At 42.4% G+C, this 17233-nt stretch overlaps 1 protein-coding gene across 7 annotated transcripts in view; it reads right to left on the bottom strand.

Annotated features, from left to right (window-relative positions):
- LOC138521067 (receptor-type tyrosine-protein phosphatase V-like) overlaps positions 1 to 17233 on the bottom strand; it is a 641711-nt gene that overhangs the window by 350296 nt on the left and 274182 nt on the right. For all 7 annotated transcript variants that reach the window (XM_069633598.1, XM_069633597.1, XM_069633596.1 and 4 more), the window contains 4 exons: positions 10738 to 11004; positions 7058 to 7669; positions 2800 to 3069; positions 58 to 327 (listed from right to left, as the gene is read on the bottom strand). In XM_069633598.1, coding sequence (XP_069489699.1) covers positions 58 to 327; positions 2800 to 3069; positions 7058 to 7669; positions 10738 to 11004 — 1419 coding nt within the window. The remainder of the gene's footprint in view (positions 1 to 57; positions 328 to 2799; positions 3070 to 7057; positions 7670 to 10737; positions 11005 to 17233) is intronic.

Genomic DNA, 17233 nt, shown 5'->3' with positions numbered 1-17233 from the left:
GATATGAAAACTCACCGACCCACCCCACCCTCTAGCTCAGTGTAGCATCCTACTCACATGTCCATTCGGTCACGTTTGGTCCGAGGGTCCGGAAAGGTCCCGAAGCAGCGATGATCACTAGGAAGTACCGCGTTCCGGGGGTCAAGCCTTGGAAGCTATATTCCCGGACACCCCTTTTAGCAGATAAGGCCTGCATCACAGCTTGCGAGGCCATATTGTGCAGGGTGAGGTGGAACCAAGCCGCTCCAAAGGGGTTGTCCCAGGCCGCATGCAGGCTGGAGGTGGAGCCAAGATTTTGCATAGTCATCTTGGATGGAGGTGAAGGACCTATGGAAAGAATTAAAATGGCAGTCAAAAAATGTGATGGCAGAAGAGGCAGTCCGATTGTTCTCCCCTTTCCATGCCTCTTTCAGGTGTCAGCGAAGCCCAGGGCACCGACCGAGCTTTCATGAACGCAAGGCAGTTCAAAGTTCCAAGCAAGTAACACTATCTAGAGAGGCTACTGCCAATGCAACTTCTAATAATACTACTCATTAAAACAATATCAATAATAATACTGAAAAAACAAATAATAAATGTGGCACTATAGAATGCTTGGCTTCACAGTTTTGCTGATTCAATAGCGATGCAAATAACAAGTGACAACATTGCCCAGCTGGACTGTGCCCACTGCTTCAATCTGACTTTCATTTTTCTAAGTGGGTCTCTCTGAGCTCTAAATAGGGAACCTCTAGGTAGTTCCACACTTTGCGGCTCCAGTTGCCTCACATTGATCGATCAGTTTGATTCCTAAGGATCCCGAATTACCCACAAATAGTTTCACAAGTCACTATATCCCCAAACCGGGATCCAATTTTGCCTGCTTATTTATTTATTTATTTATTTATTTTTATAACGCGCCACACACCCGTGGGCCCCTGAGTGCACAAAAAAACAGAACAGGGAAGTGCCTGAAGGCATGTTATTATAAGACTGATGGATGCCTGCTCGGGACAATGCATCACACAAATCAGGCAATAACTGGACAATAGCAAGTCTGAAAACACTTTCCCAGACTCGGGCTGCCTGGCAAAGAGGTGCCATTTCAGAATTCCTAGGATTCGCATTAAACTGAAAAAGCCAATCGGTGCACGGAAGTGTGACTTCACTTCTAAGCATACACACCTGGGGTTAACCACACGACACAGAAGGATTACTCCACGTCTGATTCCCTATAATGTACCCGTTCACTACCAATCGACGCAGATCCAAGGAGTCCCTTGCTTCAGGCCACTGGACGTTTCCCAACACTTGTCTTTCATTATTTTTAAATGTTTGTTCACCCCTACACTTGCAGATTTCATTCAATGTTAAATGTGGTACCAATCACCTTCCTCGCTGATCTCCCCACTCCATCTCTCTTTCCCCTATCATTTTATATCCTTCTCTGCCTTTTTACTTCTATTTTGCTCTGCTGTTGCTCCTGCTATCACGCGTCTGACTCATCTTCACCATCTCTAGGAAGGCGCAGTCGCAGCAAGCAAAAACCCACCATGCTTCTTTCCACTGCATCAAACATCTTTTGCTATTATCCCAAAAGCCATGTGTTGAAAAAGGCTCCACCTTTTACCAGATCGCACTACTACTGTAGCTCAGGTAGTGGTAATACCGCTAGCGTGGATCAGGTGTGTTATGGTGGTGATGGGTGTGTAGTATTCACTTCCTGAGCCAATAATCTAAACGATAAGAAGGGTACTCAGTTGTTGCTGCTAATCGAGATCTTGAAATGTGGCATTAGATATGTGGTATTGTGTCTAATTGGTAAGATGTCAAAGCTTCTTATTCTGAGAGGAACCTGGTGGCACCTGGGTTCTTGAAGGGATCGCTGGTCGGTTGTGGGGAGAGGGGCCGACTGATGGGTGTGGGGAAGTCCAATGTTCTACTTCTGTACGTGATGTCTTCATGATCCTTTTTTTCCTGTTCTCCTATGATTCCTAAGCGTGTGGCAGATCATGGACAATAACGCCTGATCATAACTTACCCTGTGAACTATTCCTCCATTATTTCACTCTGCTACCCATTTAACTCTTACATATGACCTTTATGTTTTGTGGCTAATTTATCAGGGGTTTTACTATTAAGAAACCAGAAATGCTCCACTCCCCAAGAAAATCTGTACAGCACAAACCTCCACGACAATCATTGTTAGTGAATGTATCCTAAGAATCAAGCTTTTTTAATCAACGAAGATATAACATACTGTGATGTGTTAAGGTACCTTTTCCACATATCACCACCACAGGGGGCTCTTTCTCAGTGTTACTCACTGAGATGTAAAGTAGTCACCGAGGTGAAAAGTAGCATCAAGTCTTTGGACACCCAAATACCCAGAAATGCCTATAGTCGAGACGGGATAGGGCGGTTTAGCCGCAGCAGATTTGTTCTTATTCGACTTCATCGAATATATTTTAACGAATTTTGTCACAAATATTTTTGGGGGTGGGATTTGGTAGAAAAATAATGTAGTGGGCATCTGCATAAATTTGCGGCATAATCTACCACAAAAGAAATCTATGAAATTGAATTTGATAAATTCTTTGAGGAAATTGCGGAAGAACCATTGAGAATGGTTTCATGAATGGAAATGGAATGTGTAAATCGCGTTAGTGGATGCCCAACACATAGATCAATCCTTTATAGCTCAGTAGGTTCCAAGGCATTTCATGAAATAAAGCACATCTCAATCATCGAGTCACCTGGCAGGAGGGGACGGTTGTCAATCATGAGAACAGTAGACTGTGAACGGTTGGCATCACTTACATGTCCATTCGTTCACTCTGGTGGTGGGTCGGTATGGCCCCGACAGTGTGGCAATGTCTAGCATGTATTCACTTCCTGGTTCCAAGTCTCGGAACCAAAACTCAGATGCACCTGCTTCAAGGGACTTGTTCATCGCGACCTGGCCCGACTCAGTGTGGTGGAGGATGAGAAGGTAACCCTCTTTATGGCCCGCTGGCTCCTCCCAGGAGGCAAACAGCTCCCCGGGAAGGTCGCTGGCTCTCAGGGTCACGTTGGCAACAGCCAAGGGAACTAGAAAGACAAATGAAAAACACATTTAATTAACAGAAATGTTTCCGGATGAACTTTAGACTGACCTTTGGAAGATGAAGGCCCACAATCTGTCAGGATAAAGGGATTTTGAAATACATAGAAAAACATGCTTATTGGACTATCTGATGACAAAATTATGTTCGTTTACCCGAGTTTCATCAATAATAAGGATGCCATCATGCAACCTTTTTTGATTATTTCTGTCTTGGGCTTGAACCCTGATATGATATTAAATAGACTGACTCACAAAATGGAAACATGATGAAACATATTCAACATTATGTTTATTTATTTTTCCCCACAGTGAATGCACAAACGGGCAGTACAAAATCGGATACTCAAGGAGTGGAGACTTAATTGAAAAAGCCCTCTTTTGCTCTTTAAAGAGTTAACTTTATGTGACGTGGCCCCCAATAAAAATGTAGGTTTAGTGCAGTGGAATCCAAACTTTATATGCTGAGCCTCTTCCTGAGGGGGCGGGGGTGGGGGTTGAGAGAGAAAAATAAAGAGAATGTGTTGTGTAATGACCTTCTGTGTGTATGTCCGGTAAGGAAAGGAGATGTGTTGTGTAGTGACCTTCTGTGTGTTTGTGTCTGGTAAGGAAAGGAGATGTGTAATGATGTCTTGCTGTGACCCTGTGATGTCACATGGAATGTTACTGTGTGGAAGGTGGAGTGTTTATCTGAAGGTTCCAGACTGAGGCAGTTAGTGCTCCCCTGCCTGGGTGATGGGGCCAGCGCTGATATAGTCCATACTCTCATGTATTTATCCTTCATGTAACTGTGTCCTTAAGTTCCTGTAATAAACCTAAGAAGTAACACAAGAAAGTCTGTAAGCAACTTCATAACAGAAAGAAATAAAGAGAAAGAAAGAGTGAAAGAGTGAGAAAGAGTAAGAAAGAGAAAGAGTAAGAAAGAGAAAGAAAGAGTGAGAGATGGATTGAGAGAGAGAAAGAGAGATGGATTGAGAGAGTGAGAGAGATGGAGTGAGAGAGTTAGAGAGTGAGAGAGAGAGAGAGAGAGAGATACATCAAGGCCAGCAAATAAAGGAGGCAGCAAGCAGGGATAAGCTGGCTCCAGGGTTGTAGAAAAGGTGAGTCTTTATTTTTGTTAGAGCAGAGAGGTGGGAGTGCAATATAAGTCATTGCTACGACGTACCACTAGTGCTTTTCATTTTTACACAGAGTACCTTTAATTCAAAAGCTCAAGAAACACGCCCTTGGCACTTTGGCTTTCTCCTGCGCCAAATAGAGTATTGGCTCAGGCTGGACAATCAAGCACTGTCAGTTTCCCAAGTCACAGCTGGCAGACACCCACACACACTGTGTCTGTGGCTCTGGTCGTTATGTGTTCAGGTTGCAAACACATTTCTTTCATCAGTGAGTGGTAGTGCCTTTCCTATGTATATTGGGACATTTCCAACTCAAAGAGCTCACAAAACACCAGTTACTTTGCAAATCTGTGCTAGTTAAAGTGAGCAACACAACGTGCTCATTTAAAGCTTTTTTTTGCATCTATGAAGTCTAGTATCTTGACATGCAAAAAAATAAATTAGCTTTATTTCACTTATCAAATGTTTTCAACATCATGAATAACAACGTGCTAGAAGTTTGTGACAAAGAATCGTCTCATCTGTATTGATTACGCAATGTCTTTTATTTCCTAGTTCAAATCAATGAAGGTACCTTGGGGTTAACTAGATTTTTCAGGTTGGCATGATCTTGCATTCTGGGACTTATAGTTTACCATTCAGGATGTGAAAATTAAAGTCACAATGATATTCTTTTGGCTTAACATGTTGCTATAAGGATTTACATGCTGTCATGTGACTTTATTATGGAATTTGTGTTTTTTGTAAGTAAACTCTAAAAGACCTTATTACTGTAGACCTTGAAATCCAAATATTTGAGCTAAAGTTTGTGATCTTAGTCACCTACTCCCACTTGATATCTGCCCGCCCCCAACCGCCCTCCCTGTCGACCCATCCCACGCCCTCCTTTTTTGATGCAGCCAGAGTACCACTAGTTCCTTTTTTCCACTTCCAGCACTGCGCTACAGGTAACAAGCAGGTAATTTAGCAGGAGATTAATGTAAAGTCACACTCTATTTAATTAACCCCATCCTGTCTGATTCCAAACGCCAAACCCAGAGGTCTCACTCGCACACTTTTTACATTCCAGCATGTCAGCCACACTTAGCACAACTGACACACAACCCGCAGAACACCACCGAGTGGCAAAGCCAATGGGCTGCGAGAGTGTGAAACACACGAGGCCTGACCCTGAAGTCCTGTGCTGTGTAAAGGATTAGAAGCAGAGCTGGTTATGAGGAGAGGACATTGGGATGCGGCCGAGCAGGACTGTGCATGGCTGTCGTAGAGGAGACTCTGGTGTTTTACCTCTGCCAGCAGTTTCTCAGCCGGAGTAGAGTAAGGACACAACAGAGGAAAGGATGGGCTTGAGGCAAGGGAAAATGCCAAAGAGGAGAGGCCTGCAAATTCCCGGTATCATAAAGGACCAAACCTGGTAGGAAGAGCATTAAGGATTGTGGGGAATACATATGTGCTGCATGCTGGGACTTGATGTCCAATGCTCCTATAGCCAATGGGAAATGGAGCACAGTAAGAAGTATCACTGGATGGAACTTGATGTCTAAAGCACAGAGCAAGAAGAAATTAAATGTAAGGATAGGTGTTGCATAGTGGAATTTGATGTCCATCGATCGCAGCGACACCGAGGGGAAAGGGGAAGACTTGTCCTGTGGGACAAGATGTCCAAGGTTCCAAGAGACAGTGACAAATCAAAATTCCAGAAAAACATTGCACTGTGAGACGAAGTCCAGTGTCCCAAGAAACACAGACAGTAGAGAGCAGGAGCTGAAGTCAAAACATCCCAAGAGCAACTTTATTTTGAGAAACTAGAGACTAGGATTAGTGTTTTAGACCACTTAACCTGAAGAAACAATTTAAAAAATAATCATCCCTTATGCTTTCAATAATTGTTAATTAATCATTTGTTAGATATATGGAGAGCTAGTTAAACGGATACATGTGTTTAAGTGCATTGTAGAAGGAACCACCATGTTAATGTAGTATGAGACAAAGTCCCCTTACTGACGCTGCTGACATCTAGTGGGGCGTACACAGGGCAGTGAGTACTCACCCACACTAAGTCTGCACCCTACAGCAGTGGCAACAGAAATGTGGCCATTAAAGACACTGACCATTTAAGGATGTCTAACTCTATCCCCGAGGAGTGAAAGCAGTTCGAGATCTGCAAGTCCATGCTCCCGAAGCTTCCCAGAAATTGCTAATATTTTAGGTACAGAGTAATTGGTTCCTTTAAGGGAGCCGAACATTGAACCCAATAGAAACCATGGCGCAAAGTCGATCGATGCCTGCAACGTCGGTAGCAGACATCCGTGAAGACGACAGAAAGGCATGTTGAGCCCACTAAAACATCAGAGGCACATTCAATTTTCTTCTGTATTCAGACAAGGTAGCCCCAAAAGTCAGAGGCACATACCCCTATAATAATCACCCAACACATACTGCATTAGAAAATCATTTCTCATTCTCTTGCACAAGCGCATGCAGAGGTTACGCAGGATAATAGTGCCACACTCAGAGATGCCTTTTCATTGTTCAGTAGTAGTTGGTTCGTCCCCATAGTATGAACAAAAGTTTGGTGCAAACCCAAAGTACCAAAGCAGTCTTTCCGAAGTAATTAAATATGGCCAATCACAGCCCCTCACTCATTCAAATTCACAGGGGCATAACATCACAGTTAGAACAACTCAAAGGGAGGGGTTGCAGGGCTCTGTAATCCCAGATCCCCACAAGGTGTGGCTGTTTGGCCTAACAAGTGAAATTTGAGATTTGTATAGGAGTAGAGACAGAGGAGAAAGTTGGACAGCGAGAAGGGAGTTTGAAGGAGACAGACAAGAACATTACGGATGATATACGTCACCTGGAGGTGGTTTGGTGTACATAGTACGAGGTTGGTTCAAGTAATCAGGAGGAGGGCGAGATGAAGCAGAAAGAGGCTGTTGGGAGTCATCTGTAGGAGGTTGGGTTGAAGCCCGAGGATGATGGTGGAAGTCATCTGGAGGAGGCTTGTTTGAAGAAAGAGGTTGGTTGCTGACATCTCGAGGAGGTTGGGTTGAAGCAGAAGGAGGATGGTGGAAGTCATCTGGAGGAGGCTTGTTTGAATATGAAAGAGGTTGGTTGCTGACATCTAGAGGAGGTTGGGTTGAAGCAGAAGGAGGATGGTGGAAGTCATCTGGAGGAGGCTTGTTTGAAGATGAAAGAGGTTGGTTGCCGACATCTATAGGAGGTTGGATTGAAGCAACAGGAGCATTGTTGGAGTCATCTGCAGGAGGTTGGGTTGAAGCAGGTGTTTGGCTAAGGTCATCGGGAGGAGGTTGGGTTGAATCAGGAGTTTGGCTGGAGTCATCTGGAGGAGGTTGGATTGAAGCAGGAGTTTGGCTAAGGTCATCGGGAGGAGGTTGGGTTGAATCAGGAGTTTGGCTGGAGTCATCTGGAGGAGGTTGGGTTGAATCAGGAGTTTGGCTGGAATCATCTGGAAGAGGTTGGATTAAAGAAGAAAAAGGCTTGTTAGAATCATTTTATGGAGATTTGGTTGTGATGCTAGGAGGAAGATAGTTAAAGAAATCAGGAGTTGGATGGGAGAGAACAGGAGGAAAAAATACAGGATACTTTAAAGGGCAAAGCCAACACGATCAGGGAGGCATGAGAGGACACACTCTGCCCAACCAATGAGATCCCAATCACAGTGGGAGGAGGAATAAGAATGTGTTCTGGAAGAGCAGGACCAGAGAGGTGGTGATGGAGAATCTCACAGGATTGACTCACCCAGATGGATGAAAATCTTATTGACTCAGTAGAAAAGTCAAAAAGCAAGGAGAGGACCCCAGAGGATCACTAAGGAAGGATGCAGGAACCCCTTAAAACTGAGTTGAGAAAGTTAGGTGAAAAGGTCCAGAGGACCAGGGATTAAGAGTGTGAAAGCTACTCAGAACCAGAAAAGAGAATCAAGGGGAAGAGATCTGAAAGTGTCCAGAGAAGGAGGGTGCAGGACTCTTCATCATGTAAATGAGGACCCAGCAGAAGAGACCTTGAGAAGCACAGAGAAGGGTGTGGGACATCTTTTAAGCTCAAGCTGAGTGTTTAAGGAGAGCCACTGAACAACTTGTGATAGAAGGCTGCAGTTATCCTATTAAGAGAGAATGTGTGCTAGCTTGCAGATGAACCCTGAGGGATCTTAGTGCACAGTAAGACTCATTTATATTGGAGCAACCTAGATTTAAGTTTCAATATTGAACCACCGAAATTGAAGAGCCAACTGTGATGTGTGATATGTTTAATTCTTAAAGGCTGAGAAAGGGGTCATTATCGTATGACAACAACCTTCCTATAATGTATTGCAGAGTAATTATTCCCAGAAATAAGTCCCGCTCCTGAGGTCTACGAGGCTATTAGACCATGGTGATGTGCAAATAAAAAATATCTATGTTTTTATTGTGAAGAAAACAAAGGACAAATAGCCAATTTGTAAGATTCCTTTAATTAACATGAAACTAGTCGCAAGTCTACACACAATGTTCTTCATTGCCGTTTGTTGAGTTAGGCTGTTTTTCATGTCAGAATGTTTAGAGAGAAGTCTATAGCAGAGATTACAGACTGCATTCCAAGCATTTTCATTTGAAGAGATGCGGTCTATCATGGAATTCAGGTACTAATTAAGCTTTATTGACCTGGTCCGAGGGATGTAGGTGAGTAATGAGCCCAGAAGACAGAGTTAAAGGCCCGAGTGCAGTTATGTTAAAGGTTTTTTCATACTGCACACTATCACCACCTGAGTGGTCCCATGGCACTCTGGCAGATCTGCAAAGCAAGAGGGTAAGGTGGGGGGGTAAGTTAGTATGACTGAGCGGGAGGAAAGAGCAAGAGAGCTGTTATGTGCAGTTGGCAGCTTCAGTTCAGTCTACACTGTTCGCTGAGCTTAGTTGCGTTTTTTGGTTGGTAGCCATCATGTGCTGTTATGCGCGGCTATGTGTGGTTTGTCTTGTTGTTGCGGTGTAGTGAAATGCATGTGGCTTGTTGTGCTTTAGACGTATGGTTGTGTTTAGTTAGAGTTTGAGAGGTGTATGCAGAGGTGAGTTTTTTTTAGTAATGTTGGTTAGTGGCATTACCATCTAGATGTGAGGCATGCTAATCTTCACAATTCTATCCAGATGTGATACATGCCAATGTTCACCATTCTATGTAGCTGTGACGCATGCTAAGCTCCACAATTCTGTCTAGATTCGATGCAAGGCTAATCTTCACAGTTCTGTCTAGATGTGATGCAAGGCTAATCTTCACAAATCTAGATGTGATGCATGTTAATCTTCACAATTCTACCCCATCCATAACTTCCCAAATGCAAACTGTGGCTGACTAGCTGGCTTGATGCAGGGTACCTTACACATTGAGGCTAGTTTCAAAATGGCTACCTTATAAAAGTATGGTGAATGTTGACTATGGCTGATAGACGTAGGTAGGCTGAGTTCCTGGGGGAGTACTGAGGACATTTAACAAAGCATACTGGTCCATCATTCCCAATATGCCACAAGGGCTAGTTCTATATAGTAAATATAACCTGCGTCACTATTCAAAAGATTTGGGGTGCATACAAGTATAAAGAATTTGTTTGTAAAAAAGTCAGTCTGGGTGGACGCAGGGAGTTGGATTTGGATACTAGCCGTGCTGTTTCTATCCATAGATTGAAGCATTCAAAACAATCTTTGGACTATACTGGTTCTTGCCATTTGCCCAATGAGAATACTCCCTCAGGATTCCAAGGGTTACATATGTTTATTGTGTATCTTGCCCTGCATGCATGTGCCATGGTAGCCTCACAGAAAGGACCCACGAGGGATAAGTGTGGAATCAAAGAGAAGGAACATCATTCCTGCGTGAGTAGAGCACTGTGGCAGGATTTTTACCAAAGGTCTTAAATAATATAGTTATCTTTAAAGATGCAGTGAACATATGATGTACTTGCATGGGCGTGAGAGCAGTTTATGAATCTGGGTGCCTTGGTTGAGCTTGCAAAATGATATTGCAATCATCTAAAGGTTACTAAAAAATAAATGAACCCATTATCTGTATTTTCTACTAGCTTAATAGCATTCGTATATGGCCACAATGTTACTTTCCCAGGAATGCCACATGGCGTCACCACCTACAAGGCTTAAGAGGACAAATTTCACAGTGTGGATTAAAAGTCCTCAAAATAACTTAATATTGTGCACACTCTTGCGAACCACTTCCTAGTTTAGCCAAGTCCTAGAACTTTATAAAGTTGCATAATAGCTTATAACCAAATGTACCAGCAGCTTCAATACAGTTATCTACTTTAAAATGGCAAATATTTCAACCTTCAAACTTTAGGCTTTCACAGAACAAACAGATTAATCCCAGACACAGCAGATCTTTAAATGACCATTGTTCTAAAAACCCATGACCACTTTGCTTTTAACAAAAAATCGTAAGGAATTCTTCAGTGAATACATTTTGATGGCGTTCTTTGAGTCACATGACATAACTGGACTATCAGAGCATTAAACAATGTATGCGTCTTACTTGTCCATGCGGAAACTGTCTGAGAGGGAAATCCAGAACATTCTGTTTCTGCAGTGACCTGGATCTCATACTGCGTTCCTGGAACAAGGCCATCAAACCTAAAACTGGTGGCGCCTGGTCCCACGGAGGTATTCCCTCTCACTGCAGTTGTGGCTACTTCGTAGAGGACTATAGAGTAATGTAACATGTCTGGTGCTGGCTTCTCCCATTGCAAGACGAGGCTGCGAGGGTCGCTCCCAGAATGAACAAAGAGGTTAAGCGACTGCCCTGAAATCAGAATAAATATAATACATCAAAACCTAAAGGAGCATGAGCCACATGCAGCATCTGTGGCTTTACAAACATCGTCAACATTTGTGTGTCTGCCGTAAACACATTATCACCAATAGCTTGTAAGGTATATGCTCCGAGTTGCAAAGTAGTAATTTCCAAGTCTTGTTTTTCATTTTCGAAGGAATAAACTTTGTAGATGTTGCTAGGAACCAGAAAGGCTTAATAGTCACTAAAACACCTGTTCATGCTTTATAATGGGCTTCAGATTGGAATGCCTTCATCGTTCACAGCAAACAAAACCATCCTTCCAAAACTTTTTTGGGACTGCCCCGGGATATAATATGCACACTAAGGGCCGATTCACAAGAGCCATTTATAATGGAACAATCCCATAGGAAAACGCTCTGTGATTCGGGCCCTAAATGTAGAAAAATATATAGTTAATTTTATTTAAACAATAAACACCATACATCGTTATACATTGTATGGTGGTTATTGTTTAAATAAAATTAAACATATTTTTCTACATTTAGTGTACATATTGTGAGGCGTCAGGAATGAAACTCGGACACAAGTAAGCCATGATTTTGGTTAAAGAATTTTATTGAAAATAAAAGAGGTTGTGAAAATGACTCCCGATCCTGCTCTAATAGGAATTTCCCTACCTAAACCAAAACAAAGGATCTGTCTGTGTCAGAATGTCCAAACAAAAAAAAAATGCCATGTGTTCAAAGGTCTAATTTGACCCTAACACTATAAATAGGGAAATGTCTTTAATCTTGTGTGATTTAGACAAGTGTTTATAAATAAAATGGCTACAACAAAATGTTCAAGGATAAAAAGGTCCTCGGACCAGAGGGTGATTCCCTTCACCCGGTTTCTTCTTTACTCTTTGAGTTTAGATACACAATGGTTATTTGGGCATCTCCTGGCCAACAACAACACTTGCACAAAAAATGGTCTGTCTTTATAGTTTTAGTTTCTTTCAGACATCTGAATATCCTTCTGCCAGATGATGTTGCTCCTTTTTTCCCAGTCCTGATACTCCACAGGACTTGTTTGGGTCTTAATCAACACAATCCTTTTAACTGCCTGGTATGCTCTCCTTCCAGGGCTTCCGATTCGCATACTTGAAACTGCCTCGCATACATTCCTGTCAGGGTTTCTGGTTTTCGCACACTTGTAGTTGTCTGGTATACTATTCTACCACGACTTTTAGCATTCACAAACTTGTTATTGCCCGTTATACTATCCTGCCAGATGTCCTGTTAATTTTTGGCCTTTGCCCACTCACAAAGTTACTTTGTATCGCTCTGATAGATTATCCTTTTCTTGTTTACCATGTTTTTGCACTGTATGCATTCACACATTTGAAGAGGGGCATTTTGTGATTGAATTCCCCCCTTTTACAATATGTCAATTTATTTCTCTCAGTTATGTTGTTCCCAAATATTGGAATGAATGGGTTGGACCCTGTAATTCGTGTGCTGATAATAAGGAAGATGAAGTTTTTCATATACAGGATCATACAGCTGCTTCCTTGGCTGCTGTTCTCCTTGGCCTGGGTCTCTGGACACAGCAACCCACCTGGGCCAATTTCTGTAGGCCTGCCAAGCCACAGATACCTGTGGCTCACCGCAAAACACTCAACTAAGCCAAGGACCCAGGTCCACTTTGCTAACATGATTGTCCACCCAGGAAGCCATTCACCCATCAACCATGGGCAGCCAAGAATCAATTTAGCCTTGATAAAGACTCTGATGGGTCGAAACATGTGTTGGCTGACCTACTAAAATCACTGATTGAATGCTGTATTTGAAAAACTAGAAAAGCATCTATCTTATTATCAGCTCAAGAATTATGGGGTTCAACCCTTTAAAAGGTAATACAAGGGGTGGGCAACCCCTCTCCCTCCAGCAAAGTTGCTACTAATCAAAATATCAAAACCTAAAACATAGCTATATAGCTAAAGGATAAGTGCTGTGCATGTTGTTTCAGCCTCTAGTGCCCACTTTTGCCTGGTCCCAATTATGTGTACTTGACGTGCTCGCTGATACGCCTCGGTGTCCCTACTGCTTCTGGGTGGACTCACTGGATCTTGTTGCATTCCTACATTCTCTTGCAGTTCATCAGCGAAGGATTTCCCAACCGCTTCCTTCTCATGACCGCTGTTACTTCGTTTTCTCGTCTCCCGCAGCTTCCAGTTGACACATTGGCTTTCTTGCTGGTTCCGGTAAGTGAAGCGCTCCTTTCTTTCACCTATGAATGCCCAGCACTGGCTCCTGGCTTTCCCACAGTGTGTCCTGGTCCGGCAGCTTTCTTCTCTATCAGTGATCCGTCTGGCTCCACCACGCCGGTACCAGAATTTCTGCTTTCTGTTCCTCACAAAGAGGTGCAACTCTATTTTACCAGTAGACAGGGCAGAAGACCTCGACTCGCTGCTCTGGCTGCTTAAATTTCCCAGGCACACGTGTAAGCGAGCAACAACTTGTGCACTCACAGAGCTTGTAGTCGCTCTTGCCCCACATTGCTCGATCCCATTTCCTAGTATTTTGAGAAGTCTAGGAAAAAAAGTCCATTGTTGACAGTTGACTCAAGGAACATGGATAAGGATTGTTGAAAGTGCTTAATGGCAAGTCATTTCTGGTTCATTGACAGGTGGAATTGAAAAAGATGGTTTCATCAGTTTTGCAAGGCAGACCAAAGTTTGAAGGTTGGTCTCTAGGTTTGGTGGAAAGGTTCTCCCTGTTCTTCAGAGGAAAAGGCGTAGATGCATGACAAAAGGTCATGAGGGTTTCAGAGATGGGAAGGTTATTTTCAAGGAAAAATGAGGGATACAATGTCTCATCTGATGAAGCCATGACATTTCCCCAGAGTCTGTCTCCTCCCATGTAATCCTCCCTCATATAGCCACCCGGGGGTCAAGGTCAGTTAGCGGCTGCCATCCGCTGGACATATGGGTGGAGGTCACCGCCGGGAAGTCAGTGATGACTCCACCGGATTCATCACAATATGCTTAATTATATCCCGGAGCAATCCCAAAAAGATTTTGGAAGGAGTGTTTTGTTTTCTGTGAGTCATAGTGATACCCGGAGTCATTCCTTCCGGTCATTCCTGGTCCCTCTTTTAGTATAAACATGCCTGCATCGTTCACATCTGCCGCCACTCTGAATACTGTGTGGAGTAAGCATTTGGAAGACCAACCAAAACATAGTGCTGGCCTGGGGGGCCTCTTAGCACTGAAATGTTTAATTATTCCAAGGATTATAAAACTATACTTGGTGTTATGACATATACCTACTGGATTACGACAGAGAACTAAGATTTACTTTTAATTATTCCAACAACGGGGTGAAACATGGAAAATGCCAAACTTCATTTCTCTTTATTGGTGCGCAACTCAGTTTAGATAGATTAGTAAAATATGGTCTGATAATGGTTTATCCAACTAAGTCAGAAACACAGCCATTAACATTATATCATGCCATTGCATGAATAGAAACCTAGATATTTATCTTCTATATTTATCTTCTATTTATAGGTGATTTGTTGTACCAATCAGTAGCAGCATCTGCCAAAAAAAAAAATCTCATTGTTCTATTGCAGGGATATGTTTTATACAACAACGCCCATCACCCTTCACCTTCCACTCTGCTGCCCATGGCTGATCGTAGTTGCAGTCCAAGGAACCCAGACACAAAGTTTGCAGATCCACTTTAATCGGTGAATTGCAATTTCTAAGGCATACAATTAACCTCAGGATCAAATATAGTTTCATATACTGACTGTTGTGTATTCCAAGTAGCCCACAATATGGTTAACAACATTTTGGATCAGTAGAGTATATAAAATCAATTTTTTTTATACCCAATTTAAGGGCATTTGCATAGTGCAGATGTGAAACTACAGCCACAGTGTCCTTACAAATCCCACCTGGTTGAATAAAGAAAGGGAACATTTTAGCACCACACGGTATAATCACGCGTAGAATTCATCTTGGCGAGCCAGGGGATGAAATCAAGCATCTAGCTTGAGGCCCAGTTCTTCACACTAGAATTAAGCGATTGTGAACAAACACTTATGAAGAAACCCAGAATTCTAAAGATGATTTGACAAAAATCATAATAATTTCTAAGCATGTCATTTAGAAGAAATTAAGACACAATGCAAATAACATTTCACTTTTGCTAACCATGAAATACCATAACTAATTAAAAATGTGAATTTTTTCATTCACATGTAAAAAGATTTCAAGATCAGAATTGTACAATTTGTTTTTATTTCAAAAGTGGAGATTTAGGGTACTTCTCCTTTAGAGAAAATGAAATAGTCATATTTCTGGGGATTTCCAGTTTAAAGGAATGCATGCGTAATGGCAATGATGATTCCAAATTGTTTAGGGAGAGGTCTTGTAAAATATTTTAATAATTCATTTCCATTGTTCCAAATAATACCATAAATCATCTTTGACTTGATCAAAGGTTTGGATGAGTCTTCAACTGGATACATTGTAAACCAATTTCTAAAGAAAAAATGTTTTTGGTAACAAGTTGGAACACAAAAACAATGTACTTTTGAAGGCAACAATCAAGTGAACCGTAAGGGATTATCAATTGTGAAAGGGACAGCAGGCCCAGTCGTGATGTCATCAATGCATTGATTTGATTAATTTCATAAGGTGAACAGATTCGATCAGCAGTGAGATAATAACAAAACTACATTATTCAAAAAGGCTACCCTGACCTGGAAAAAGTTGAGTTTCCAGACCAAAGTTACTAATTTGGTGAGAATTAATTATACTTTAAATGGGCATAATGGATCCTTCATAGTCATTTTTGTATAAATGTTTCAGCAGATAATTTTTTCGAACTGTATAAACTCCTTGACATCACCAAGTTCGAGCGACCTCCGATCTCTGATGTCAGGGGACCAAGGCTTGGACCGCAAAAGTTCAACACTTCCGCCGGTCACATGATCTCGGTTTTTGGAGGGGAAGATAATACTTTCAACAATCTATATTATTTAGGTAGCGGGGCACAAATTATAGGGTTTCAATTGATTGTGTATTACAGTGTTATGTTGTGAAAGATTTTTTCGGATCCAAATGGTGTAATTTGAATTATATTTTTGATAACAAAGATTTTGATGCATTTAACAAGAGTGGTGGTGATACCTAGAATTTTACAATTCATTCTCTTCCAATGGGTGACGGTCCAATTTATTCTGGGACACCGAGGTCCCCATGCAATGGGTGGTGGTCCAATTTTACAATGTTGTAACATGTATTCTGGGACACCGAGGTCCCCATGCAATGTGAGGAGGATCGTAGGGGTAGTTGAAAATTGGAAACCATGAAACAGGATTCGCTGAACCTCAACCGGTAAACAGGATGAAAGGTCGCATGGCAGCCTCTGGGTGCTCATTGTGAGGTTAGGCAAAAGAGAGACAGGGCCCGAGTCCAATGAAAAAGCGGGAACCCATCCAAACCAGCATTGCTCTTGATAAGGGGACCTCATGCCGGAAGCCCACTGCTTCGACAGATTTATGAGAGCATAATGAGAGGAGGGGACATGAAGCTATGAATAGATCATTTTCACTGGTTGGAAGGAAGCACAAAAGCCAATCACCTTCTTCCAGAGACCAAACATGACTGAGCATACCACAACTGGCAACTTCTGTCAAAGTCTAAAACATACGTAAAAGTGATGGGCTGCGTGGTGAAGTTAAACATTGAGTTCGGTGCATAATAACAGTCCTGGTAGCCTGGATGCCTGTTCTCTCCCTGGAGAATTCCTAAACTGGTTAGCAGAAAATGGGGCTACAAAATACTTCTCAAGAGACCATGAAAGATTCTGGGGGTTTGAGACAAAGATGTGGCGGGAAGTTAATGAGATGGCAGCTGGTATACATTTTCCACACTGGGAAAATATGCTTTTGAACTTTTTTTACCGTTTACCCCAGAGCTGGCAACTAGCTGTATGCTATCATCAGCACCAGCGCCCAGTCACTGCTTTTCAGCCAGCAGGACTTTGCATTCTGAGACTGCAGTTTTACTTCCCCACAGTTAGAATGGGACTACGACTCCCAGCATGCAAGGCAATGTGGCATATAATAGCTGGGACCTGATGGCGGTGCTTCTGAAGATGCGGGGTCAATTGCCAATCCTTTCACACACGTTGCAAGGCACATTTCAAATCCTCACTCCCAGAGAATAGCCATTTGG

This window comes from Ambystoma mexicanum, chromosome 13 (assembly GCF_040938575.1).
Source record: "Ambystoma mexicanum isolate Mex_15411 chromosome 13, UKY_AmexF1_1, whole genome shotgun sequence".
Classification (NCBI taxonomy): domain Eukaryota; kingdom Metazoa; phylum Chordata; class Amphibia; order Caudata; family Ambystomatidae; genus Ambystoma; species Ambystoma mexicanum.
Note: the sequence above shows the minus strand (reverse complement) of the source record. Positions and strands in the feature narration are given on the sequence as shown.